General features: G+C 47.4%; 1 protein-coding gene across 2 annotated transcripts in view; it reads left to right on the top strand.

The window, feature by feature from the left end:
* The window catches only part of washc5 (WASH complex subunit 5), a 74,934-nt gene that overhangs the window by 5,411 nt on the left and 43,624 nt on the right, over nt 1–25,899 (top strand). For both annotated transcript variants that reach the window (XM_038810174.1, XM_038810173.1), the window contains exons 2-10: nt 112–257; nt 690–774; nt 2,638–2,738; nt 5,916–6,108; nt 16,189–16,341; nt 19,151–19,264; nt 20,322–20,493; nt 23,094–23,221; nt 24,784–24,913. In XM_038810174.1, the coding sequence (XP_038666102.1) occupies nt 112–257; nt 690–774; nt 2,638–2,738; nt 5,916–6,108; nt 16,189–16,341; nt 19,151–19,264; nt 20,322–20,493; nt 23,094–23,221; nt 24,784–24,913 (1,222 nt within the window). The remainder of the gene's footprint in view (nt 1–111; nt 258–689; nt 775–2,637; nt 2,739–5,915; nt 6,109–16,188; nt 16,342–19,150; nt 19,265–20,321; nt 20,494–23,093; nt 23,222–24,783; nt 24,914–25,899) is intronic.

Genomic DNA, 25,899 nt, shown 5'->3' with positions numbered 1-25,899 from the left:
CGACCCCTCGAAACTCGCCCAGAACGAACTCTCTTTTATCAAGTTAAATCCACCCTGTATGTTTCAAGACAAGGCATTGCTGTATTAACAATGAAACGGATCTCGTTTTAGGGTCCGGAATACTATGAAGTCAAGTTGGAGTCTAAACCAGAGCTTCAGGATCTAGATGAAGAATTTCGTGAAAATCACATTGAAATATTGACAAGATTCTACCTTGCCTTTGAGAGTGTTCACAAATACATATTTGATCTGAACAGGTAAAAATGTGTACATGTCTGCTGCTAACACTTGAGAGTTGAATTTTAGGCTCTTATTTAGTGAGTAATGTTTGGACACCCAGATTGATTTGAAGCGTTATGAGCGGTGAAAGGAATTTTGTGTTCAAGTTTGAAAATTAACTGTATTGAAAGCGATTGCATCAAATAGCACCATGATCTTCCGGTAAGGTGTGTGACAAGCTTCACTTTTATTCAAATTCTAATTTTGGTTTCTGTGTTCCGTATGTTTGCTGCACAAATGTACATCAGCTAAAAAATTTTATGAAGTGCGTTGACCAAACCACACCACAAACTGGTGGAGCGCGAATGTGTGATGAAGAATTAATTCTGTGCTGTTGCTGCCTCGTCTCTCGTCGTTGAGTTAGATTTATCACGAATGTTGAATTCTCCTTTTCTGACGGATTACTTCAGATTCCTTGACGATCTCAACGAAGGTGTATATATTCAGCAGACCCTTGAAGCAGTGCTCCTCAATGAAGATGGAAAGCAACTACTTGTAAGTATGAGACCATAAGGCGTAGATGCATAAAGAGGCCATTCAGCCCATTGAGTCTCTCCACCATTCAATGAGATCATGACTGAGCTGATATGATCATCTCCAACTCCATTTTCCTGCCTTATCCTCTTAACCCTTGATTCCCTAACTGATTAAAAACATCTCTCTATCCCAGCCTTGAGCATACCTAATGACCCAGCCTCTACAGCTCTCTGCGGTAAAGAATTCCACACATTCACTGCCCTCTGAGAAAATAAATTCCTCCTCATCTCTGTCTGAAATGGGCGACTCCTTGCAAAAACAGGTATCTTGCTTGAAGTTTATCTGGGGAGAAGGAGAACTCATCTGGGTGCGATGCAGATGTCATGTTTTGCTGCACTCTATTAGGGGGTCACCGTTTTAAAAATTAGGGGCCTTTTAGATCAGAGTTGAGGAGAATTTATTTCTCTGGGTTGTGCTACATTGGAGCTCTCTGCCTCGGAAGGTGGTGGAGGCGGGGTCATTGAATATTTTTAAGGTGGAGGTAGGTAGATTCTTGTTGAGAAATGGAATCGAAGGTTATCGGGAGTGGATGAGAATGTAGAAATTGAAACACGAGCAGATTAGCCATGATCTTAGCAAATGGCAGAACAAGCTGGAGGGGCCGAATGATCTACTTCTGTTCCTATTTTCTGTGTATGTTTGTATGTCAAAGGCACTATGTAAATGCAAATAGTGAACTGTCCTATTCTTGACTACAAATCCATTTTATCAATATTGCAGATCATGTTCTAATGGTCTCAATGCAGAACACTGATCCATATTGCAGAATTACCAACAGTTTACTACCTGCTTTGTATTGTGACCTGGAGCCATTCTCTGGGTCATTATTTCCATTTGTATTTTCCTGGCTTGTGAAGCAGCTTCTTTTTATTTGATAAGCACCTCGGAGGGATTTAGGTCATCTCTTTAATGGGCTGTAACTTTGCCAACCATTCATAAAAGAATGTAATTGAAAATTGTATGAGCAAACTTGACGGTTAATGGCAGGTGAGGCCACAGGTTGGTTAGTATGCCAGCTGAAATTGTCTCAATTGATCTAAAGTTGAGGGGTGAAATTCACTTAACATGCAGCATATTCTGTAGTTTACCAGGGAATATTTTATGTTTAATGTCAAAAGATAGGGAACTATTCCATTCCACAGGACTGGCGTCATTCATCTTGATGAGCAGTACCAATCGCCAGAAAGTACAAAATGAAAAGTGGGAAAGTTGATCCTATTTTGTCTTAATTCAAAATTTTTGATATGCTCCCTATCTTGGTAAATGGGTACATCTTTAACAGGACGAGAGAGAACGAAGTGATGGAGCTTAAGGGAGATAATCGAGGCTTCCCTTGGAATCAGCAATTGTTCTTTCCCTTTATCCTGACGTCCACCTAGAACTTCAAGTTATTTACTTATCACCCTGTTCCCTATATTGTATATTTGCAAGTAGCAGTTCTGCAAATTTTCTGCTCAGAAATCAGCCAAATAGTTATGTGCATAATCAAGACAGTCACCTCCCCGTTTTAATAAAACTCCACGTGTTATTTCCTAGTTGCCGGAGGTGTAACTTTGAGTTGGTGTTTCATTTCTTTTCCCACTTTTCCTTATCATTCTTTCCAGAAGTGGGATTATGTTGGGCAATTGCGAATGTGAATCTACTTTCTACTTCTCTATCAATGGACAGTCTTATCTCCTATTTTGTTTGATCTTATTCCCAAATAGTTGCTGTAAGTTCTTGTGCGAAGTGCCATTTATTATGCTCTTGCAATCTTAGTAAATTAGTTACAATGATCATGGATTTCTATTTGATTTTTTCCCCCCCTTTTTCATTGTTCAGTGTGAAGCCTTATATTTGTATGGAGTCATGCTACTGGTTATCGACTACAAGATTGAAGGAGAGGTTAGAGAAAGGATGCTGGTTTCCTACTATAGATACAGGTACTGTATGAAGGCAGTATAAATAAGTTGCTGTCAGTACGTTTTCTATTGTACGTAATATTGATGCAGTATGTGAGACATGGAGGCAACAAACATTGAGTCCAAATGACATTGCAAAGAAAGAGAACATGGAGAGTATGATTATCATCCAAATTCTTAGATATATTTGTGTCTTGAAGCCCTTTTAAAAATGCCTTATTTTATGGAATGTTCTTTTGTTTTTTTCGGTTTTTTTCATGTTTTTTTCTAAAAAAGATAAATGCCCTTGTCTTCTCTTGTCTTAGGGGCTGGTTTAGCTCACCAGGCTAAATCGCTGGCTTTTAAAGCAGACCAAGCAGGCCAGCAGCACGGTTCGATTCCCGTACCAGCCTCCCCGGACAGGCGCCGGAATGTGGCGACTAGGGGCTTTTCACAGTAACTTCATTGAAGCCTACTCGTGACAATAAGCGATTTTCATTTCATTTTCATTTCATTCTACTTTCGGACTTTTGATAGCTACAACATTTGCTATTAGGTTTGCATGACTTGCAAGATAATTTGCATTTTGGCCAGCCAACCAGTGCAATTCTGTGGTTTGATCTTTTGTATCCAAACAATTAGGTGGTTAGTATTGATTTTAAACTACCTTATCCCCAATTACATTCCTGTGAATAATTATGCTTCACTTTGCTGGTTCTCCTGTTCCTATAGGAACATATCATCGTCTCTTGTTCTGGATTCTACCAACAGAGGAAATCATTTCTCTGTACCTATCCTATCAAACCCCTGTGTCAATTTTAAACACTTTGATTCGATCACACCGTCAACCATCTGAACTCGATAAGGCATAAACTTTTTCAACTAATTTTTTTATCACCGATATCATCATGTCAAACCTATTAAAGAATTTATTGTTCCTCAGGATAGTGTCTGAGCTAAAACCATCTTCAGCTGCTTCATCAGTGACCTTCCTTCCAACATAAGGTTAGAAGTGGGGATGCTCATTGATGGTGCGCACAATGTTCATCAGCAATCACGACTCCTCAGATACTGAAGTAGTCCGTGTCCAAATGCAGCAAGATCTGGACAACATCGAGGCTTGGGCTAACAAGTGGCAAATAACATTTGTACCACACAAGTGCCAGGTGTTGTATCTGTCCAATTCAGATACATTCAACCAGTTCACTTACTTAAAGGTTTTACTTGGGTGACTTTTTAATAGCGAGGAGAACAAAGGACAAACAGCAAGTACAAGTTTAACAATCTTTATTAAACACACAGTTAACCCATAAATTAACCCAAATATATATACAAGAAACACCCATGATTCGATTATACCGCCCGCAAAGATTGTCCGGTTGAAGGATGGGTCTGATTACTGAGTCCCTCTGGTCCCTCATCACGAAGGTGGGTCTCGCTGACAGCTTCTTCCTTCCTTCCTTCTGGTCAGTTCTTCGGATGGTTAAGGTCACCTCCCACGTCGAGTCTTTGGTCTCGATGTGCTCCAGGTGTCTATTTTTATCCCCTTTTCCTTTGCTTCCTTTTACCACTTCCCCTGGCTTCCTGCCAATGAGGCCTTGGGAGGGATCTCAGCATCCAATGGTCTAGTTAATGACCTGTTGACAGGACACCTGGGCTCACCCTATGTGTCCATTTTCGATAGTGTGGCCTGCACGCACCCCCTTGCCAAATAAGGTAACGGCTGGAACTCTGGGAGCACAGGAGTCTGGCTCAATCTAGACTGCAGACAATAGACTGGTGCATATCAATAGGGTGTGATGATCTCTAAATGGACGACTGACGGGGCAGGTCCAGACATGCCCGGGCAGCCTGTCTGAGTTCTTTATATTCCAACTTAGCCACGTTCGAATTCCCAGCAGACCATTTGTCGGAACTGACTGTAGTTTAATTTAAAGTGTCCAATCCTTTAATTTATGATATCTAATTTGATTCGGGCTCAAAACTAGGCCCGCTAGGTGACCACACAGGCAATAATCATCTCCAGAAAGAGAAAATCTAACCATTGCCCCATGAAATTCAATGGCATTACTCTCACTAAATCTCACATTGTCAATATTCTGGGGGTTACCATTGACCAGAAACTGAACTGGACCAGTCATATAAATACTGTGGCTATAAAAGTATGTTCGAGGTTTGGGACGGCGAGTAACTTACCTCCTGACATCCAAAGCATGTCCACCATCTACAAGGCACAAGCCAGGAGTATAGAACAGTACAGCACAGAACAGGCCCATCGGCCCTCGATGTTGTGCCGAGCCATGATCACCCTACTCAAACCCACGTATCCACCCTATACCCGTAACCCAACAAACCCCGCCCCCCCCCTTAACCTTACTTTTATTAGGACACTACGGGCAATTTAGCATGGCCAATCCACCTAACCCGCACATCTTTGGACTGTGGGAGGAAACCGGAGCACCCGGAGGAAACCCACGCACACACGGGGAGGACGTGCAGACTCCACACAGACAGTGACCCAGCCGGGAATCGAACCTGGGACCCTGGAGCTGTGAAGCATTTATGCTAACCACCATGCTACCCTGCTGCCCCTTATGTTGAGAGTATGATGGAATACTCTCCACTTGCCTGGATGAGTGCAGCTCCAATAACACTCGAGAAGCTCAACACCATCCAAGCCTCTCACCATCCCGACTGGGAAATATATCGGCCATTCCTTCATTATCGCTGGGTCAGAATCCTGGAACTCACTCCCTAACAGCACTGTGGATGTACCAGCACCACAGGAGCTGCAGCGGGACAAGAAGGCAGCTCGCCACCACCTTCTCGAGGGCAATTCGAGGTGGGTAATAAATGCCACCGACACCCACATTCCATAAATGAATAAAAATTAAATAAATGATCAGAGGAGTTAGCTGAGAAGAAATCTGGATTGTATCAGTGGATATAAATCAGTTTCTGCAAACATTTTCACGTGATGTCATTAACATGCTTTGGATGTCAGGAGGTAAGTTACTCGCCGTCCCAAACCTCGAACATTAACTCATCAGTTAATTAAAGATGTATGCACCTATGTTCCAAAGGCTTCACTTGTAAAAACGCTTCTGCTGAGGAGCTCAGGATGGTTGAAATTATTTTGTCTCTCTTGCTCACATTTACAAGTAGCCTTTGGTTTTAAGTCCTCGCTGTAAAAGGATAACATTCATGTGTCTTTCACAGTGCTGCTCGTTCTTCATCTGATTCCAACCTGGATGATATTTGCAAGCTGGTGCGTAGCACAGGGTATTCACCTGTGGCAGGGGCAAAGAGACCCGCAAACTACCCAGAGAGCTACTTTCAGCGAGTGCCAATTAGCAGGACATTCATCTCGATGGTGGTCGGTCGGCTGCGATCAGATGATATTTACAATCAGGTGAGAAATGTGTACGTTTCACTTCCCCAAGATAAATATCTTCTTCAAACGTTACATTATTTACAAGTAGAATCATGCAAGTGGATACGATGCCATTACTGCGATGCTGTTTAAATGGAAAATTTAACAGTTTTCTAGTTACTGAGCGGGTTACTTTGGGATCATAGAATCCCTACAGAAGGAGATCATTCGGCCCATCGAGTCTGCATCGACCATCTGAAAGCGCACCCTACCCAGGCCCACTCCCAATCCCTATCCCCACCTAACCTGCATGTCTTTGGATACGAAGGGGGAATTTAGCATGGCCAATCCACCTAACCTGCACATCTTTGGACTGTGGGAGGAAACCGGAGCACCCGGAGGAAACCCACGCAGACAGGGGGATAATGTGAAAACTCCACACAGTCAACCAAGGCCAGATTTGAACATGAGTCCCCCGTGCTGGGAGACAGCAGTGCTAACCACTTTGCCACCGTTCTGCACATCTCTTCCTCTAGTACCAAATCCATTTCAAGTCAGTATACTGTCGATCGATCAGGTATATTTCTAAAATGTTGATACAAAGACTTCTCTGAATTTAGATGAACAGCTTCAACTTTCACTGACTGTGTTACTCATGCTGATCTGCAAGTGTAAATTTTAACTTGTTAATGCAGTTGTTTGGGGGGAAAGAAGGGGATGAAGCACATAATTTAATCTTGAGTTTCATATCGACAATAAATACATCCCCTATATATGCATTCACATTTTGGACAATTGCAGGGAAAGGATTTCCGCTATCCACGCCCATGATGCCCGCTTCTTTCAGCACGTCTTTCATCAACAGTAGATATTGTGCACACCAAAAGATGCGTGCTAAGATTACGCAATCTGTTATTACAAATGGACTTTGTCATAATCCCATCCTTACATTTGAAAAATGGTACATCGTCAAACGTCAGACTTAATTGTGTTGCAAAGTAATGCTTCAAAACTTCATTCTTAGTCTGACAAATGCATCCCAGTGTGCAATACTCTCTGGCCAAACAACAAAGGGATTTTGACCTCAACCACTGTAGATTCAATAATTCTGCTTTGTGGCCTTAAAGGAACGCTTTGGCAGGTCGATGCATTGTTTTCAACATGATAAAACGCTCCCTATCCTTCTGACGCAGTTGTATCTTCCAACTCATTGTGAACAGGGTGAAATGAGAGCGGTTTTGTGTACACATTTATCAGGAAGTCGAGCATTTATCCTCTGTCATTTCCAGCATTGCACTCTAAACTCTGACTAGCCTTTTTTTTTAAAAGATGAGTTCACCAAGAACACACAATCCTGGATCTGTGAAATATTCTTAATTAGCAGTTACTCCTCAAAATAAAGGTTTCACAGCATGACAGATATATATTCACAGAACTATTATTGGCAATAATTGAATAAACCCTGAGCAACACCTATGGCAAAACCTTGCAAATTCACCAGAGAATTCAGGATCTTCAAGTTCAAAGTCCACCGGGCTGTTCAGGTCTCAGCAGATTCTGACCGTTCTCTCCCAGCATCCATTATTTTGTTGCCACTAACATTCAAACCCTCCACCACCGATGCACAGTGGCAGCCGTGCGCACCATCTACAAGATGCACTGCAGTAACTTAGCAAGGGTCCTCAGACAGCACCTTCCAAACCCACGGCCAATACCATCTAGAAGGACAAGAGCAGCAGATACCTGGGAACCCCACCACCTGGAGGTTTCCCTCCAAGTCCCTCACCACCCTGACTTGGAAATATATCGGCCGTTCCTTCACTGTCGCTGGGGCAACATCCTGGAACTCCCTCCCTAACAGCACAGTGGGTGCACCTTCACCTCAAGGACTGCAGCGGTTCAAGAAGGCAACTCACCACCACCTTCTGAAGGGAAACCAGGGATGAGCAATAAATGCTGGCCTAACCAGCGACCCCCACATCCCGTAAACAAATAAAAACAATACCTTGTTTATAAATCAAGCCAGTTATATTTCAGCATTACCTGATTTTCATTTTTTGTTCCTTATCAGTAACTTCAGTTTTACACATACTGATTGACTTGTTAATCAAGTCTTAAGGTTGAAGACAGTTAAGGATTTTCATGAACGATTAAAAACCTTTTGACTCTCTGAGTGTGTCATTTATTTGTCACCCTGGGCTGTATCACTTTTGGAAGATGCAGCGTTCCAAATTTGCCTTCGCGCGCAGCTGTTCCACGCCTGATAAATCAACCCTTTGCTGCCAATTGTATCCCAGCAGCCTAAAGCTGTCACATTTCCCCCATGTCCCTGAGAAGTTGGAAGATGAAATGCCTACAAAATGCCGCTTTGTCTTCACGGCCATTTCTATGCCTTTGAGTTCTCAAGATAGTCTTCCAGGATCTGTTTATATCAAAAAGATTATTAGATTGCCGGTGAGATCAACTCCAACTGAAAAGTAACTGGAAACAGTTAATATAAAGAAATCACCAGAAAGACAAATCAGTGGCATTGCCATCGGCTGAACCATTTTCTAACAGCTGAACAGTCTCAGTTTACCCCTTTCTAACGCAGTATTTTATTTGCTTCACAGCAAATGATTGTGTACCTTTCTATTATGGAGGCACACACCCTCATGGCGCCGAGGTCGCAGGTTCGATCCCGGCTCTGGGTCACTGTCCGTGTGGTGGTTGCACATTCTCCCCGTGTTTGCGTGGGTTTCGCCCTCAAACTCAAAGACGTGCAGGCTAGGTGGATTGGCCACGCTAAATTGCCCCTTAATTTGAAAAAATGAATTGGGTACACTAGTTTTTTTTTAAAAAGGAGGCTCACACACTTGCACAATCTTAAGCAGCTGAACAATACCTGGGGGGTTGTGGGTTGGGAAGTGGGGGGGGGGGGTTTGCAGTGCTTGGGTTTATGGATTGGGGAGCGGGGTGCAGTGCGTGGGTTTATGGGTTGGGGGTGGGGTTGCAGTGCATGGGTTTATGGGTTGGGGGTGTTGCAGTGTGTGGGGTTGCAGGGTGGGTTTATGGGTTGGGGAGTGGGGTTGCAGGGTGGGTTTATGGGTTGGGGGTGGGGTTGCAGTGCGTGGGTTTATGGGTTGGGGAGTGGGGTGCAGTGCGTCGGTTTATGGGTTGGGGAGTGGGGTGCAGAGTGTGGGTTTATGGGTTGGGGAGTGGGGTGCAGAGCGTGGGTTTATGGGTTGGGTAGTGGGTTTGCAGTGTGTGGGTTTATGGGTTGGGGAGTGGGTTTGCAGTGCGTGGGTTTATGGGTTGGGGGTGGGGTTGCAGTGCGTGGGTTTATGGGTTGGGGGTGGGGTTGCAGTGCGTGGGTTTATGGGTTGGGGTGGGGGGTGTTGCAGTGCGTGGGTTTATGGGTTGGGGGTGGGGGATGTTGCAGTGTGTGGGTTTATGGGTTGGGGGTGGGGTTACAGTGTGTGGGTTTATGGGTTGGGGGTGGGGGGTGTTGCAGTGCGTGGGTTTATGGGTTGGGGAGTGGGGTGCAGTGCGTGGGTTTATGGGTTGGGTAGTGGGTTTGCAGTGTGTGGGTTTATGGGTTGGGGGTGGGGGGAGCTGCAGTGCGTGGGTTTATGGGTTGGGTAGTGGGTTTGCAGTGCGCGGGTTTATGGGTTGGGGAGTGGGGTTGCAGTGCGTGGGTTTATGGGGTGGGGGGTGTTGCAGTGCACGGGTTTATGGGTTGGGGAGTGGGGTTACAGTGTGTGGGTTTATGGGTTGGGGAGTGGGGTTGCAGTGCGTGGGTTTATGGGTTGGGGGTGGGGTTGCAGTGCGTGGGTTTATGGGTTGGGGGTGGGGTTGCAGTGCGTGGGTTTATGGGTTGGGAGCGGGGTGCAGTGCGTGGGTTTATGGGTTGGGGGTGGGGTTGCAGTGCTTGGGTTTATGGGGTGGGTGGGGTTGCAGTGCGTGGGTTTATGGGTTGGGAGCGGGGTGCAGTGCGTGGGTTTATGGGTTGGGGGTGGGGTTGCAGTGCGTGGGTTTATGGGTTGGGTAGTGGGTTTGCAGTGCGTGGGTTTATGGGTTGGGGGTGGGTTTGCAGTGCGTGGGTTTATGGGTTGGGTAGTGGGGTTGCAGTGCGTGGGTTTATGGGTTGGGGGTGGGTTTGCAGTGCGTGGGTTTATGGGTTGGGGGTAGGGGGTGTTGCAGTGCGCGGGTTTATGGGTTGGGTAGTGGGTTTGCAATGCGTGGGTTTATGGGTTGGGTAGTGGGGTTGCAGTGCGCGGGTTTATGGGTTGGGGAGTGGGTTTGCAATGCGTGGGTTTATGGGTTGGGTAGTGGGGTTGCAGTGCGTGGGTTTATGGGTTGGGTAGTGGGGTTGCAGTGCGCGGGTTTATGGGTTGGGGAGTGGGGTTACAGTGTGTGGGTTTATGGGTTGGGGAGTGGGGTTGCAGTGCGTGGGTTTATGGGTTGGGGAGTGGGGTTGCAGTGCGCGGGTTTATGGGTTGGGGAGTGGGGTTACAGTGTGTGGGTTTATGGGTTGGGGGTGGGGGGAGTTGCAGTGCGTGGGTTTATGGGTTGGGGAGTGGGGTTACAGTGCGTGGGTTTATGGGTTGGGGAGTGGGGTGCAGTGCGTGGGTTTATGGGTTGGGGGTGGGGGGAGTTGCAGTGCGTGGGTTTATGGGTTGGGGAGTGGGGTTACAGTGCGTGGGTTTATGGGTTGGGGAGTGGGGTGCAGTGCGTGGGTTTATGGGTTGGGGTGGGGTTGCAGTGCGTGGGTTTATGGGTTGGGGAGTGGGGTTGCAATGCGTGGGTTTATGGGTTGGGGAGTGGGGTGCAGTGCGTGGGTTTATGGGTTGGGGGTGCGGTTGCAGTGTGTGGGTTTATGGGTTGGGGAGTGGGGTGCAGTGCGTGGGTTTATGGGTTGGGGAGTGGGGTTGCAGTGTGTGGGTTTATGGGTTGGGGAGTGGGGTTGCAGTGTGTGGGTTTATGGGTTGGGGGTGGGGGGAGCTGCAGTGCGTGGGTTTATGGGTTGGGTAGTGGGTTTGCAGTGCGCGGGTTTATGGGTTGGGGAGTGGGGTTGCAGTGCGTGGGTTTATGGTTTGGGGAGTGGGGTTACAGTGCGTGGGTTTATGGGTTGGGGGTGGGGTTACAGTGTGTGGGTTTATGGGTTGGGGGTGGGGGGTGTTGCAGTGCGTGGGTTTATGGGTTGGGGAGTGGGGTGCAGTGCGTGGGTTTATGGGTTGGGGAGTGGGGTTGCAGTGTGTGGGTTTATGGGTTGGGGGTGGGGGGAGTTTCAGTGCGTGGGTTTATGGGTTGGGTAGTGGGTTTGCAGTGCGCGGGTTTATGGGTTGGGGGGTGGGGTTGCAGTGCGTGGGTTTATGGGTTGGGGAGTGGGGTGCAGTGTGTGGGTTTATGGGTTGGGTAGTGGGTTTGCAGTGCGCGGGTTTATGGTTTGGGGAGTGGGGTTACAGTGCGTGGGTTTATGGGTTGGGGAGTGGGGTGCAGTGTGTGGGTTTATGGGTTGGGTAGTGGGTTTGCAGTGCGCGGGTTTATGGGTTGGGGAGCGGGGTGCAGTGCGTGGGTTTATGGGTTGGGGAGTGAGGTTGCAGTGCGTGGGTTTATGGGTTGGGGAGTGGGGTTGCAGTGCGTGGGTTTATGGGTTGGGGAGTGAGGTTGCAGTGCGTGGGTTTATGGGTTGGGGAGCGGGGTAGAGTGCGTGGGTTTATGGGTTGGGGAGCGGGGTGCAGTGCGTGGGTTTATGGGTTGGGGAGTGAGGTTGCAGTGCGTGGGTTTATGGGTTGGGGAGCGGGCTGCAGTGCGTGGGTTTATGGGTTGGGGAGTGGGGTTGCAGTGCGTGGGTTTATGGGTTGGGTAGTGGGTTTGCAGTGTGTGGGTTTATGGGTTGGGGGTGAGGGGAGTTTCAGTGCGCGGGTTTATGGGTTGGGGAGTGGGGTTGCAGTGCGTGGGTTTATGGGTTGGGGTGGGGGGGTTACAGTGTGGGTTTATGGGTTGGGTAGTGGGTTTGCAGTGCGCCGGTTTATGGGTTGGGGAGTGGGGTTGCAGTGCGTGGGTTTATGGGTTGGGGTGGGGGGGTTACAGTGTGGGTTTATGGGTTGGGTAGTGGGTTTGCAGTGCGTGGGTTTATGGGTTGGGGGTGGGGTTGAGGTGCGTGGGTTTATGGGTTGTGGGTGGGGTTGAGGTGCGTGGGTTTATGGTTTGGGGGTGGGGGCTGTTGCAGTGCGTGGGTTTATGGGTTGTGGAGTGGGGTTGCAGTGCGTGGGTATATGGGCTGGGGGTGGGGGGTGTTGCAGTGCGTGGGTTTATGGGTTGGGGGTGGGGTTGCAGTGTGTGGGTTTATGGGTTGGGGAGCAGGGTAGAGTGCGTGGGTTTATGGGTTGGGGGTGGGGTTGCAGTGTGTGGGTTTATGGGTTGGGGAGCAGGGTAGAGTGCGTGGGTTTATGGGTTGGGGGTGGGGTTGCAGTGTGTGGGTTGGAGTGGTCCAATTCTGTCTTGACTGTATTGAAGGGCCTGATACGTTTTCATTTCAATGAGTCCGTTGGGCTGTGGGTGGCCCATTGCATTTCATCAGTTTTGGAAAGCAGGAAATCTGTCTGGCTCCCTGCGCCAAACAGGCTGGCAATGACAGAGGGGAGGAGAGTGCGAGATAGGGGCGGGTTGTGAGGGGTGGGGGGAGGGCGGTGTGAATGGGCCAGCTGCAAAAACTCTCGTGCCCCAGATAAAAACATCCCCCCCAAGAATTCTGGGCATTTTCTTGAACGAACTCTGGAGTTCCCCCTCGGAGTGTTGGTTAGGTTATTGATGGTATAAATGGATGCTGACCTGTATTGTGCATGGATAGTGGCATGCTACTGTTTCCAGCCCTGTATGAAAATCGCAACTTGAAGACATTGGCTACCAATGGAGCAACTAATGTGCGCCCTTTTCCCACCCCAATTTATTCTTAACTGTGTCAGTCCTCTAATTTGCAGGCGAAAGCAATTTTTTTTTTCTCTGTTTTTGATTGAACATCAGCCCGGCTGTGTTTTGCACAATTCATTCTCCCTCTCTGTCTTAAAACGTGCATCACCTCACTTATCATGATTAGCACCCGAGACCCCTGCCAGACTGGTGTCTGAACTTTCAGAATTCCGAAACTCCTGGAGTCGCCTCTGGAATGCAGGTGCTGAACATCAATGAACCATTTCCAATGTACTTCCAGCAGATCACACAATGTGCCATTAGCCTAAAATAAGCTCTTTTCACAAGGTATAATTGTCCTGCTTTATTAAGGTCACTATTCTCTAAGTGTGATTGCTGCAATCAAGGCCTGGGTTAATCAGAGTTAACTTGTAATTCAGGAACAAACAGTTTGAAATCTTTTGGGGATGCAGCTCAGGAGCATGGCATTTCAAGATGTTTGCAAAGTGTCAGCTAGAGTATGGGGCGGGATTCTGCCAGCCCTGGGTGGCCGGAGAATGCCCGCGAATGGGCCACGCCGCCCCGACGCCGGCACGTGATTCTCCGCAGAGCGCAGAATAGGCGCCGGCGTGGTTGGTGCGGCGCCGGTTGCCTGTTGCTCTACGCGGCCGGCCCGCCGATTCTCCGGCCCGGATGGGCCGAGCGGTGTAGGAAAGGAACCGAGTCTCGCCGGCGCCGTTCTAACCTGCTCTGGGTCGGCGGGACCTCGGTGTTGAAGGGTCGGGTGGCGGCCTGTGGGAGGGGAGGGGGGGGGGGAGGGGGGGGGGGGGTCCGATGTAGCCTGGCCCACGATCGGGGCCCACCGATCGGCGGGCTGGCCTATGTGGCTGGGGGCCTCCTTTCCTACCTCTGCCATGTTGCGTCGGGGCTGGCGCTGTGAAGGAGGCCACTGCGCATTGTCACCTGCGCAACTGCGCATGCGCGCATCCCGTGGCACACAGTTCGCGCCGGGATCGGGAGTTGGAGCAGCCGAACCAGCTCCAGCGCCGTGCTGGCCCCCTGTAGGGGGAGTCTTGGGAGTGGCCTGTTCACACCGTCGTTAAACGCAACAGCGTTTACAACGGCGTGGACACTCTGCCGCGGGATTGGAGAACCCTGCCCATGACGTCTGTGAATTTCAGAAAAACATTTTAATGCACTCTAGAAAACCCAGTAGTTTGGAAGATACAGTATTTTAAGACCAGAATTTGTCTTTAAACCATGCAAAACATGTTGGGCCAATAACTCTGGCTTGATCCTAGGCCAGAGACATCTTTCCAATTCCCAGTAATACGGCTCTTTTGCATTGTTGGGGATTTGAGGCCCGCAGAAAATATTTCCCTGTGGGCATCGATTAACCTTCCCCTGGTTAAGGCTTGGGACCAGTTTGCAGGGAGCCTTGCTCCAGTTCTTGCTTGGCTCTGCTGTATCTCTACTGCTTGAAAAGTGGAGCTCTGAGGGTCACTTGGGGAGTCCCAGACTCTCTTGTTTTAGGTGAAGTGAGCGAAGGATGAGCAATCGCTTCTCCAGGGATCGAAGGCGGCAACATGGAAAATGCTGCACTGAATCCTGGGGGAACTAGTTTGCATCTTATTACCTAATAATAGTAATGATAATCTTTTATTATCACAAGTATGACGTTACTGTGAAAAGCCCCTAGTCGCCACATTCGCCTGTCTGGGTAAGATGGTACAGGAACTGAACCCACGCTGCTGGCCTTGTTCTGCACCACAAACCAGCTATCTAGCCCACTGAGCTAAAACAGCCATCTCTTGCACAGAGTCCAGATGTGTGCAGGTACTCTGCAAGGTGGGATTGGAATTTTAGACCCAACAAAGGCTCTCTTCTAACTTGATTCCAGTTAAAATTATATCTGGCTCCCTTAAAACTACTAAGCGACTAATTAAGTTCTAAGAAAACATTGCTAAGGAAACATTGGGAGAGTTCATACTTCCCATTCTTTAGGTAATCTATGATGTGGAGATGCCGGCGTTGGACTGGGGTGAGCACAGTAAGAAGTCTTACAACACCAGGTTAAAGTCCAACAGGTTTGATTCAAACACGAGCTTTCGGAGCACAGCTCCGAAAGCTCGTGTTTGAATCAAACCTGTTGGACTTTAACTTGGTGTTGTAAGACTTCTTACTAGGTAATCTATGGCAGACCTTTACTGGCATCAGGAAGACTTCTAGCAGCTGCAAAAGAAATATAGAAGTCGTATTCTGGCACGGGGGAGAGCGCGCGCGGGGGGGGGGGGGGGGGGGGGGGGGGGGGAGCTCAGATGGATGGACGGCTGGTTTGTGTTGTTGTGGAGCGACACTATCAGCGCAGGTTCAATTCCCGCACCGGCTGAGGTTATACACGAAGGGCCCCGTTTTCTCAGCCTTGACCCTCGTCTGAAGTGTGGTGACCCTCAGGTTAAATCACTACTAGTCAGCTGTCTCGTCAAAGGGGGAAGCAGCCTATGATTCTCTGGGACTATGGCGACATTCATTGAAGACTTTGAAAACTAAAAAGCTTTTTGATGGTGTCACGGTCCCTGTGGAGACCAATAACTTTTAAAAAGAGATTGATTTCCTCACGCCGGACATAAATTACTGAAAGGCAATTCTTCACATTTTAGACTTACTGTAATAAAATCAAACCAACAGATAGGAAAAATTCCAGCCAATTAATCAACCAAACTAAAATAAAGGCTGAGATAAACCGATTTCTAATCAGGAAAGGAATCAAGGGATGGGGGGAAAAGGCGGGAAACTGGAGTTGATGATTATCACATCAGCTCAGTCATGATCTCATTGAATGGTGGAGCAGACTCGATGGGCTGAATACTCCTCTTGTGCTTCTACATCCCATGGTCCGTTGTCTCTCTTGTCGTGTCTCACAAAGCAGCTGCCCCTTTGCTGTGAGTTACTGTGGAAACTGCAACTTGTTATTTCACTCGGTTTCTGTGTATAGTTTCATTCCCATAGTCGCCAGATCACATTGCCCTGTCTCTGGGTGGTATGATCCCATCATCCTCCTAACCAGAACATTCTGTTTCGCCTTAAGTGAAAGGAGGCATTTTAAACCCTTAAAGTCTCGCAAAGCCCAGGGTTTGTAACAACTGGTAAACTGAAACATTGGTTGATATGAAATGTAAGTTAACTTAAGTTTCCCCTTCAAACTTATGGCTTTATTGTTATTAGGTGTCAGCCTATCCTCTGCCAGAACACCGTAGCGTAGCCTTTGCTACTCAGGCCGCCATGCTTTATGTCATCCTCTACTTTGAACCATCCATTCTTCATACACAGCAAGCCAAGATGAGGGAGATAGTAGATAAATACTTTCCAGACAACTGGGTAAGTGAATGTGAAAAGAATCCCAGAACTATACCTACAGATTTAATTAATGTTAACAGATTTTTTTTTTTTTAGAAAGGTCTATTTATTAGGATTTTACGTTTTGGAAACAGACGCAACCAAGTTACAAAACCATACCATACATCCGATTAGTGGAAAGAATGGCTCCACACTATGGGCACCAAATTGGACTGGAGAAGATACCACAACTGGCTCGGTGCAATCACTGGGCAAAATCGAATATTCCCCCGACCCCACCAGGGACCAAGGGAAGATTGACCAGGCGGTGCACTCCCACTCAAGCCGCACTTCACGCACCCAAATCGGGCGCATGCCAACACTCAAGCCCCTCTGCTCCGGCAGCACCACAGGCACCAGCCACCCAACCCAACCTTCTCTCTCAGTCATCAGACCCAACTGCGCCCATGGAGAAGCCAAGAACGGTTACATCATACCCAGCACGACCAAAAAAAAACCAAAGAAAGTCCATCAGAACCTCGGCTCTAAGGGGAAGTTCCATACGTACCCCAAAATGCAATCTAACCCTCATCCAGGCTGAGAGCAGAACCAATATCGATCGTGTAGCCAGAAAATAATGATGAGAGGACCGGCAGTAACAGGTCCAAGTTGTTCTCAGACCCAGGGTCTCCCATAGCGGAGGAAGAAGAGAGAAAAGTCCAGAGCGACCCAAACTGACCCTTGGATAATAAGACCTCAGTACTCAGGCCAGGTCCAAACTCATCATAGCATTCATGGGCGGATAGATCACCTGACCAATGAACAGCCAACACACCCAGGAGACTCTGCCTCCAAGGCATCCCAGAAGAGAAAAAAGGATATCCTATTCCGTACAGTCCCCACACACCCCGGGGGGGGTCAAACCCAGCCCCACCACACCTCCCCCAGAGGAGGGCACTCCCGACCCCCCCGGGAACAGTAGGATATCGAGCACAGCGCTGTGCCTGACTTTGCCCAACACCATCCTAAAAGAAACACAGGAAATGATGTCCCCAACACCTCTCACACAACCCCTAACCTGTACCCTGCCATGCCTGCACCTTTCCAACCCCATCTCGGGCAAGGTACCACTTCCACTCGCACAAGGAAAGGAGAACATCCCAACCCTAGCCGGGGGGGCCGGCTCCGACTAAATTCATCTTCCCTCTAAATGAGGGGGGGGATGATAACAGAACCCCTCCTTCAACCACCAGGATTAATAGACACCACAAGCATGATTACTTTTAGGATTGAAACTACGCACGAATCCCTTTTTCCATATTCAATTAAACATGAACTTGGTAAATCAGGATATCCAACGGTACAGGTCACCAAATCCATAATACACGCCCCCCCCCCCGTAGGAAAAAGGACAGCATCAAGTAACATCAACATGGTTAATGGGGAGCAATGTCCAGGATAACAGCTGAATTGCAGGGCAGTCCCCAGGATAAAGACTGGATGCAGAGAGAAAGAAAAAGCTAAGGATAAAGCAAGATCCACGAGTACTCTCCAGAATCTTTCAAGGATTCTAACGAGCAAAGAACGAGACACCACCATGTCATCTCACCAACAGCCAGGCAGTTCACAGCCGAAGTCCTGGCCGGGTGGGATGACTCGACCGGTATGGCCACCTCCAACCCCTCAAGATGAACATCAGGAACAGGACAACACAGGATCTGCAATCGGTAGGCCAAACTAACCCCAGCCGCAAAGACAGGAAACAATGTGCCCCATCAATTCTGATTCAACCAGCCTCCAAATAAAGATTACCAGAACAGGCAGCCAATTTTCAAACTCACTAGGGAACTCCTCCACCACCTCACACCATGGACCCAGCTCAGTGGTGTCTCAGTCCCCCCCTCCCTCTCCAGAACCTGTCAGGATGGACAACAAGCCAAGCAGCAGGCCTTCACCAGAGAAAGTGCTCTCTCCAGTACAAGAACCTCCTCCTGCACTTCTAATGCCTCCATAAAGTATCCGGCAATGCCTTGTACCGAGCCCTGATGACCCTGCACCGCAACGCCGGGACTTTCATCCCGGATAACGCCTCCGTTGGCAGCCATCGTTCGATGCACACAGCACTGCCAAGGCAGGAGCCCGCCCAATAGCAACCGCACCACTGAAATCAGGCCCCCACTCCGTTCGCCACGAGTGAACAAGGATTCTAGCATTTTATCTCCGCTCGTTCTTGCAAGAGCACCGACCGAACACTATCAGGACACAGCACAGGCCATGCATCCAAAAAAAAAGATAAATACGAAATGTGCAACAGGTTGAATAGCCGGGTTAAAAGATGAGCAGAGCTGGGACGCGCGAAAATGCAGCCCCTCGTCCGCTCACATCATGTGACCCCCGTTATCCGATTCTTTCAAAGAACCAAAGCACACAACTTGCTTATTAACCTCTTATTTTTGTTAGACAATTAGATTATTCAATGTGAAAAATACCTCATAATGTCCAAAATACCTGACTGAATTCATAAAATGATTGTCTGTTTTCAAGGTTTTTTTAAAATAATGGTCATGTTTGGGTTCGTGGTGTTCGAATGAGTTTTCCGAGGATTTCTTTGGACCGTCTCCTGCACCAGCTCCACTGAAACATCGCACAGGCACTGTCACGGGTGCCATTTGTTTTAAGAAAGAAGGACTTGCATTCGCTTTGAGTCTTTCACAACGCGAGGATGCCCCAAAGCACCTTCCCGCCGATAAATTGTGTTTAACAGTGCCGTCGCCGTTGGCAATGCGATGTGTTTGCAAATGCAAAATATTTGAACAAGAATTAAGCATTTTGAGTTTTCTTTTCACATCAGGTGATCAGCATTTACATGGGGATCATCGTCAATCTCATTGAGGCCTGGGAACCGTACAAAGCTGCCAGGACGGCCCTGAATTATACACTGGAGCAACCAAACATCAAGGAGCAGGTACGATCTCCTGAAGGCTGGGTGCTTTCTGAAGTTGTCACACATGCATTGGGTATTTATAATTTTTTCTTGTCGTGTATAAAATTCACTGAGAATGTTAGTTGACCGTGGCAGTAATATGCGATGGTTGCTAAGAAACCAGCACCCTGTTTTGGAACCTTTGACCTCATGAGAAAATAATCGGATGGAGTGGAAAAAGGATACTGCGGAATTGCTGGTCACCATTTTGCCTTCTCACTGAAGACTTGTTATTCTCACTGTCTGTTTGAAAATGCGTTGAACCGATCAGTGATGAATGTAAGAAATGATCATATTTTATATTTCTTTTTGCAGTAATGTTATTAAAACCTGGTTAAGATGTATACAGACAGTATCACTGCTAGAGTGGTGATTAAGGTGTCGGAAAAGTGAGACAATCACTGATTTGCAGGTGAAATATTCTGTTTTCGAGATCTTGAGAACAATTTACTTGTTTATAGATAGCTAGCTAATGGAATATTGTTCAGGTTTGAAGGACCCCAGGGGTGTAGATAATTTATGAAGGGAGATTGCTTTTGGTCCTGGCTAAACAAGTCACGGGACATCTCCTACAAAAAGACAGAAGACTGCCTTATGCTTTGGGTACAGATGATGTAGTTAATGGGAGAAGCCAGATTTGTCTGAGAAGTCAGTTGGTCCTAGACTCTCATCCGAACAGAGGTGGTTCAGTTTGGTGCTGAAAGATTCTCCAAAGATTGTGCACAGTATGTAGAAACGTGGTTGTTAACTTTATTCATGAGTGGTATTTGAAATATATTGGTATGCTTAATTGGAATATAGTGGCAGGTTTAGGAAGTAAGTTAAGGTTTTCTCATTTGCGTAATAATTGTTGTAACTGTAAAGCTATTTCTTTGTTGCTAATGTGGTTAGTTCTGTGTTTTAACATAATAGACTCCTATGGTTATCACTCCTGTGGTGCAGTAACATTTCCTTGCAGTGTTACAAATTGAAAATAGCTGGGTTATTGTTCGGGATCCTAACAGATGCCTAAATTGATGAGGGTTCTTTTTCTTGGCAGGCAATTCGATACAGTACGAGTGTTGACCGACTGCGTCGGCAGGTACAGCAGTTTCTGAAGGAAGGCTTCCTGAGGGAAGAGTATGTCCTGGATCACATCCCTAAACTATTGAACTGCCTGCGGGATTGTAATGTGACAATTCGCTGGCTGATGCTTCACACTGCAGAATCGGGTAAATGTGAGAAAGCATGTTTAAGGCCAAGGGCAGTTGAGAATTAACTAATTGTTTTGGGACGAGCAGTGCATTATTTATAGTGCCCAATGCCGACCTGATTTACTTCTAATGGCCAAGTGCGCAAATCTCTCAAAAATAAACACTCGGAGGAGAAAAATTATATTAAAGGAACGTCACAGGATAAATACGTAAATGAGATAAACATTGATAAAATATTGTGCAATATAAATGAAGGCCGAGACCTTTCGATTTCCTCTTTTTGGGAGAGCAAAGATAATTTTTCATTTAATGTAATTGTTGTTAAAGCATGATCATAGAACCCATAGAATGGTTGCAGCATTGAAGGAGGCCACTCAGCCTATCATGTCTGTGCTGGATATCTGCAATAGCAACTCAACTAGTCCCGCTCCCTGTAGCTTTGCAAATCTTTTCCCGGGTGCAGAATTTGGTGAGCAATCTGATTTCACATTGGTTCTCAATTGCAGTTTGTCCAAATCTTTGGAGGTCCCAACATTCCCTCTAAACTTGAACCATCTTTGTGTTGCCACCTGGGTGTAGAAAGGAGAAGCTTGATATGCTGCGATCCCTGGTTCCTGGTTTATTGTAAGCCTGCTATTCTGCCCGTGCGCAGACTTGGCTGTCGGACTTGAATATGTCAGCGCTATTGTGTTTTGCAGACACTGCTGGAGCAATAGCGCGTTGTTGACCCAGTCTTGAAGGTAGTTGGGAAACCTCAGTTTAAAAAAAAAAGAACTCTGATTCCCCTCGGTACCAGTTCAACAAACCTGACAGATTCGTGTTTAATGTGTCACTGTGCGGGACCTCTACATGAAGGTAGAAGATCAACATTAAAAAAAGCTTTGGTCAAGGCCGATGTTGAAAACTGTATCTGAAAGGACATTTCTGCCAATATATAGAAAATAGTTTAAATAGTTTGTCCACTTGACCTAGGATGGATTCACACCTAGCTTTTTGAAATCCCAGCAATGTGGGAGTATTTTTGCTAATCAGTTCATCCCGATTACTTCAGTTCTCAAATAATGCAACACAGTCACGGGGCGCAATTCTCCGCTCCCCACGCCGGGTGGGAGAATCGCGGGAGGGCCCAGTGAATCACGCCACGCCGCCCTGGCACCCCCCGCGATTCTCCCACCCTCCCAAAAATGGCGTGTCGCGTTTTTCGACACGCCGCTCGGAGAATCGGCGGTCATCGTTTCTCACGGCCCGGATGGGCCGAGCGGCCTGCCGAACCCGACCGGTTCACGCCGGCACCAACCACACCTGGTCGCTGCCGGCGTGAACAGCGCGAACCACACCTGGTCGCTGCCGGCGTGAACAGCGCGCGACAGGTGAGTGTGGGGCCTGTGGGGGGCGGAGGGAGGGTTGAGCACCACGGGCATGCTCAGCAGATGTCTGGCCCGCGACCGGTGCCTACCGATCATCGGGCCGGCGTCTGTAAACGACGCACTCTTTTCCCTCCGCCGCCCCGCAAGATCAAGCCGCCATGTCTTGCGGGGCAGCGGAGGGGAAGACTACAACCGCGCATGCGCGGGTTGGAGCCGGCCAACCTGCGCATGCGCGGCTGACGTCACTTCGGCACCGCCGGCCGCGTCACTCCCGGCGCGCTGCTTTGATGCAAGCGTCACGGCCGGGCGCTCGGGATTCACGCACCGTCGCTCCTAGCCCCCTGGGGGGGGGGGGGGGGGGGAGGGGAGGGGAATCGGGGGCGAGGAGTGGCCTCCGATGCCGGAGTGAAACACTCCGGGTTTCACTCCGGCGTCGGCACTCTGTCTCCCGTTGGGAGAATCGCGCCCACGGTTTTATTTCTCTATGCACTGCACACAGCCATTGTTTTCAATGAATGTTTCCTTATTAGTCATGTGATGTGGGTTTCCTTGGCCTTTATTGCCCATCCCCAATTGCCCTTGAACAGGCCATGCTGAACTGCCTCCTTGAACCCACTACAGTCTAGAGTGATAAAGGCACTCCCACAGTGCTGAATGGTGGCAGCTCCAGGATCTTGACCCAGTGACAATGAAGGAACAATGATATAGTTCCAATTCAGGATCGTGACTCAGAGGAGCATTTGTAGGTGCTGGTGTTTCCACGCATCTGCTGCCCTTGTCTTTCTAGGTGGTAGAAGTCGCAGGTTTGGGGAGGTGCAATTAAACGAACCCTTTGCGAGTTGCTGCAATGCATCTTGCAGATGACGCTGTCACTGTATGTTGACGGTGGAGGGAGTGAATGTTTAAGGTGGTGGGGCTTTTTAGTCGTGGATGGTTTTGAGCTGTTGAATGTTCTTGTTGGAGCTTCACTCGTCTTGGCAAGTGGGAAGTGTCCTATCACATTCCTGTCTTGTGCTTTTTAGATGGTAAACAGGCTTTGGGGATTCCGGAAATGAGTTACTTGCTGCAGATTTCCCAGCTTCTGACCTGCTCTTGTAACCCACAGTATTTATATGGCAGGATCGGTTTAAGTATCTGGTCTGTTGTAACTTCCAGGTTGGTAATGGTGGAGATTGGTAGTGCTGTTGAATGTCAAAGCCAGATGGTTAGACATTTTTGCTTGAATACATTTTTGTTTTCCTTTTGTTACAGTGTATGATCCAAACAACAAGCGTTTGCGCCAGATTAAAGATCAGGTTTTCACCGACTCGAAATACAATTCCAAAACCCTTTTCCAGCTCCTGTTGGACAGTGCTCAGTTTGAGTTTGTTTTGAAGGAGGTATGCTACTTTTGTCCTTGGGTTTAGTCTCCTTGAAATAACAACAATTTAGAACTTGCAAGGAGTAAGTTAAAGGATTGGATAGAGTAGATGTTTAGTCTCGTGGGATAGTATAGGACAAGGAACTTCTCTCAGTAGTCCGTAATGAAGGAGCAGAGCAGAAGTCTATCTTTTCTCAGTTTTGGATTTATTCACCAAGTGAAACGTGACAAATGTACAGCTCCTAACTTTACAACAACCCACCGCCAGTGTCAATCAGTGTCTCTTTAGATTCAGTGGATTTAATTGACCCCTTGCATCTGGGATGAGATTTGAACTCTTGTCTCAGGGCATTCACCCAGTCTCTCTCTCTCTCGTACAATCAAATGAACAAGTTAACTAATTAACAACCCCTTCGAAAGGGGGCTCTGCAATTAAAACAACAAAGAATCAAATCAAAATAACATTCCCGGGACAGATGATGCATTCCAGCCCCTGAACGATGATTCTTTATATTCTTTTCCATACACCAATAAAACAAATAAACTATATTAACAAATTGACAGCCCATGAAGAGATGAGCATCTCTTTATATGTACATAAGTAATTTTCTCACCCCTCCCCTCCTGTATACTTTTATACAATGAACAAGACTCACCTTAAATTCAGAAGAAGGCCATTCAGGGGAGATGTCCTGCGGCATTTCTTCACACACAGGGCAGTGGAAATCGGGAACTCTTTACCGCGAAATTCTGTTCATATTGTGTCAATTAAAAATTTTAATTCTCAGATTGATTGATATATTTTTGTTGGGCAAGGGTATTAACGGTGACGGAACCAATTCAGATAATTGGAATTGTGGTATTGATCAGCCATAAATGATGCAATAGGCTCTTAGGCCTCCATGGCCTCCTCCTGATTCGATGTCCCTGTGGTGATATGCATCACTGTAAATACACAAGGGGTTAATTTAAATACATGTAGACTAGCTGGACACTAGAGGGAGCACCAGAGACATGACACACAGACACTCGACCAATAGATCAGTTAGACAGGACACGACCAATGGGCATTCACGATACACACAGAGGTGACACCACCACAGGAGGGCATTACACCAACCCATATATAAAGGACACCGCACACATGATCTTCCTCTTTCCAGTGGAGACAGTCAGTGAGTAGAGACACAGGGTTGATTCAATATCACTCCCACCACGTGGATTGTAGCAGACTGGTTAGTCAGTTTGGGCAGCTATAGAAGGATTAACAGTAGTGGCGAACCAGAGTAGGAGAAGTGTAAATAGTTTAATAAACGTGTTGAAGTTATCTCCATGTCTGAACCTTCCTTTGTCAACTGCACCACCAGGAAGCCGCTTATGCTACGCCTTGAGCATAACAAGACAGTCCCTACTAGCATTGACCATCTGTGAAGTTGGACCTGGCTATTGTTTCTCCAGTGAACAACATGGCTACCATCCCAGCCTGGGCGAATGTGTTTCTCCGTGGGCCCCGCAAGTTTTTCTTTTGTCTTCTTCTTGTGGTGCTCGTTGAATGACATGCGTTTTCATTTATTGTTTTAGATGTTTAAGCAAATGCTGTCGGAAAAACAAGCCAAATGGGAAAGTTATCAGAAAGAGGGATCTGAGAGAATGACTGAACTAGCTGAGGTGTTCTCTGGAGTAAAGCCCCTCACCAGAGTGGAAAAAAACGGTATGTGATTAGCACTAGGGTTGCACCATGCATGTATACAATATCCAGCCACATTCTGTTAGTGTCTGGTTTTGCAATTGATTTGAGTTGAGGCCGGTTGAAATATTCAAACTCTTTGCCAAATACGGAGAAAATAATGGTGTTTCCTCCCTCTGGTGATGAGTATTATTATTGGTTTATTTCATTAGGTAAATTCAGAGCTTGATTAAGCAGAGACTCTGGTACTCTGTCGTAGTACGTCACTGAACTCCGGAAGAAATATGGATGTCTCTCATCCTTCCTTCGCCCTCTTTGTCTCTCTCTCTCTGCCTTGCCCACGCCTTCTTTGTCTCTCTCTCCCTCTCTCGCCTGCGCCCTCTTTGTGTCTCTCTCTCTCTCTCTCTTGCTCGTGCCCTCTTTGTCTTTCTTGCCCACGCCCTCTTTCCCTCTTTCTCGCCCGTGGCCTTGCATTCTTCTGCAATGTGGGTCTAGTTCTAGGCAAAGACTCGGGATGCTGGGTATTAAAATGAATAAAAAGGAACAAGGGTGAGGGGTGTCCAGAACTAGTGATTAGTTGACATAAATATGGTGCCTTGAAAGGCTCTTGATCAGAGAGAGAGAGAGAGAGAGATAAGATTAATTAATAAAGAGATTACATTAATGATCTGGAAGAAGGAACTGAAGGCACTGTTGCTAAGTTTGCAGATGATACAAAGATCTGTAGAGCGATAGGTAGTATCGAGGAAACAAGAGGGCTGCAGAAGGATTTGGACAAGTTGGAGAGTGGGCAATGAAGTGGCAGATGGGGTACAACATGGAAAAATGTGAGGTTATGCACTTTGGAAGGAGGAATTTAGGCATAGACTATTTTCTAAATGGGGAAATGCTCAGGAAATGAGAAGCGCAAAGGGACTTGGGAGTCCTTGTTCACGATTCTCTTAAGGTTAACATGCAAGTTCAGTCGGCAGTTGAGAAGGCAAATGCAATGTTAGCATTCATGTCAAGAG

Source organism: Scyliorhinus canicula, chromosome 10, assembly GCF_902713615.1.
Source record: "Scyliorhinus canicula chromosome 10, sScyCan1.1, whole genome shotgun sequence".
NCBI classification, from domain to species: domain Eukaryota; kingdom Metazoa; phylum Chordata; class Chondrichthyes; order Carcharhiniformes; family Scyliorhinidae; genus Scyliorhinus; species Scyliorhinus canicula.
Note: the sequence above shows the minus strand (reverse complement) of the source record. Positions and strands in the feature narration are given on the sequence as shown.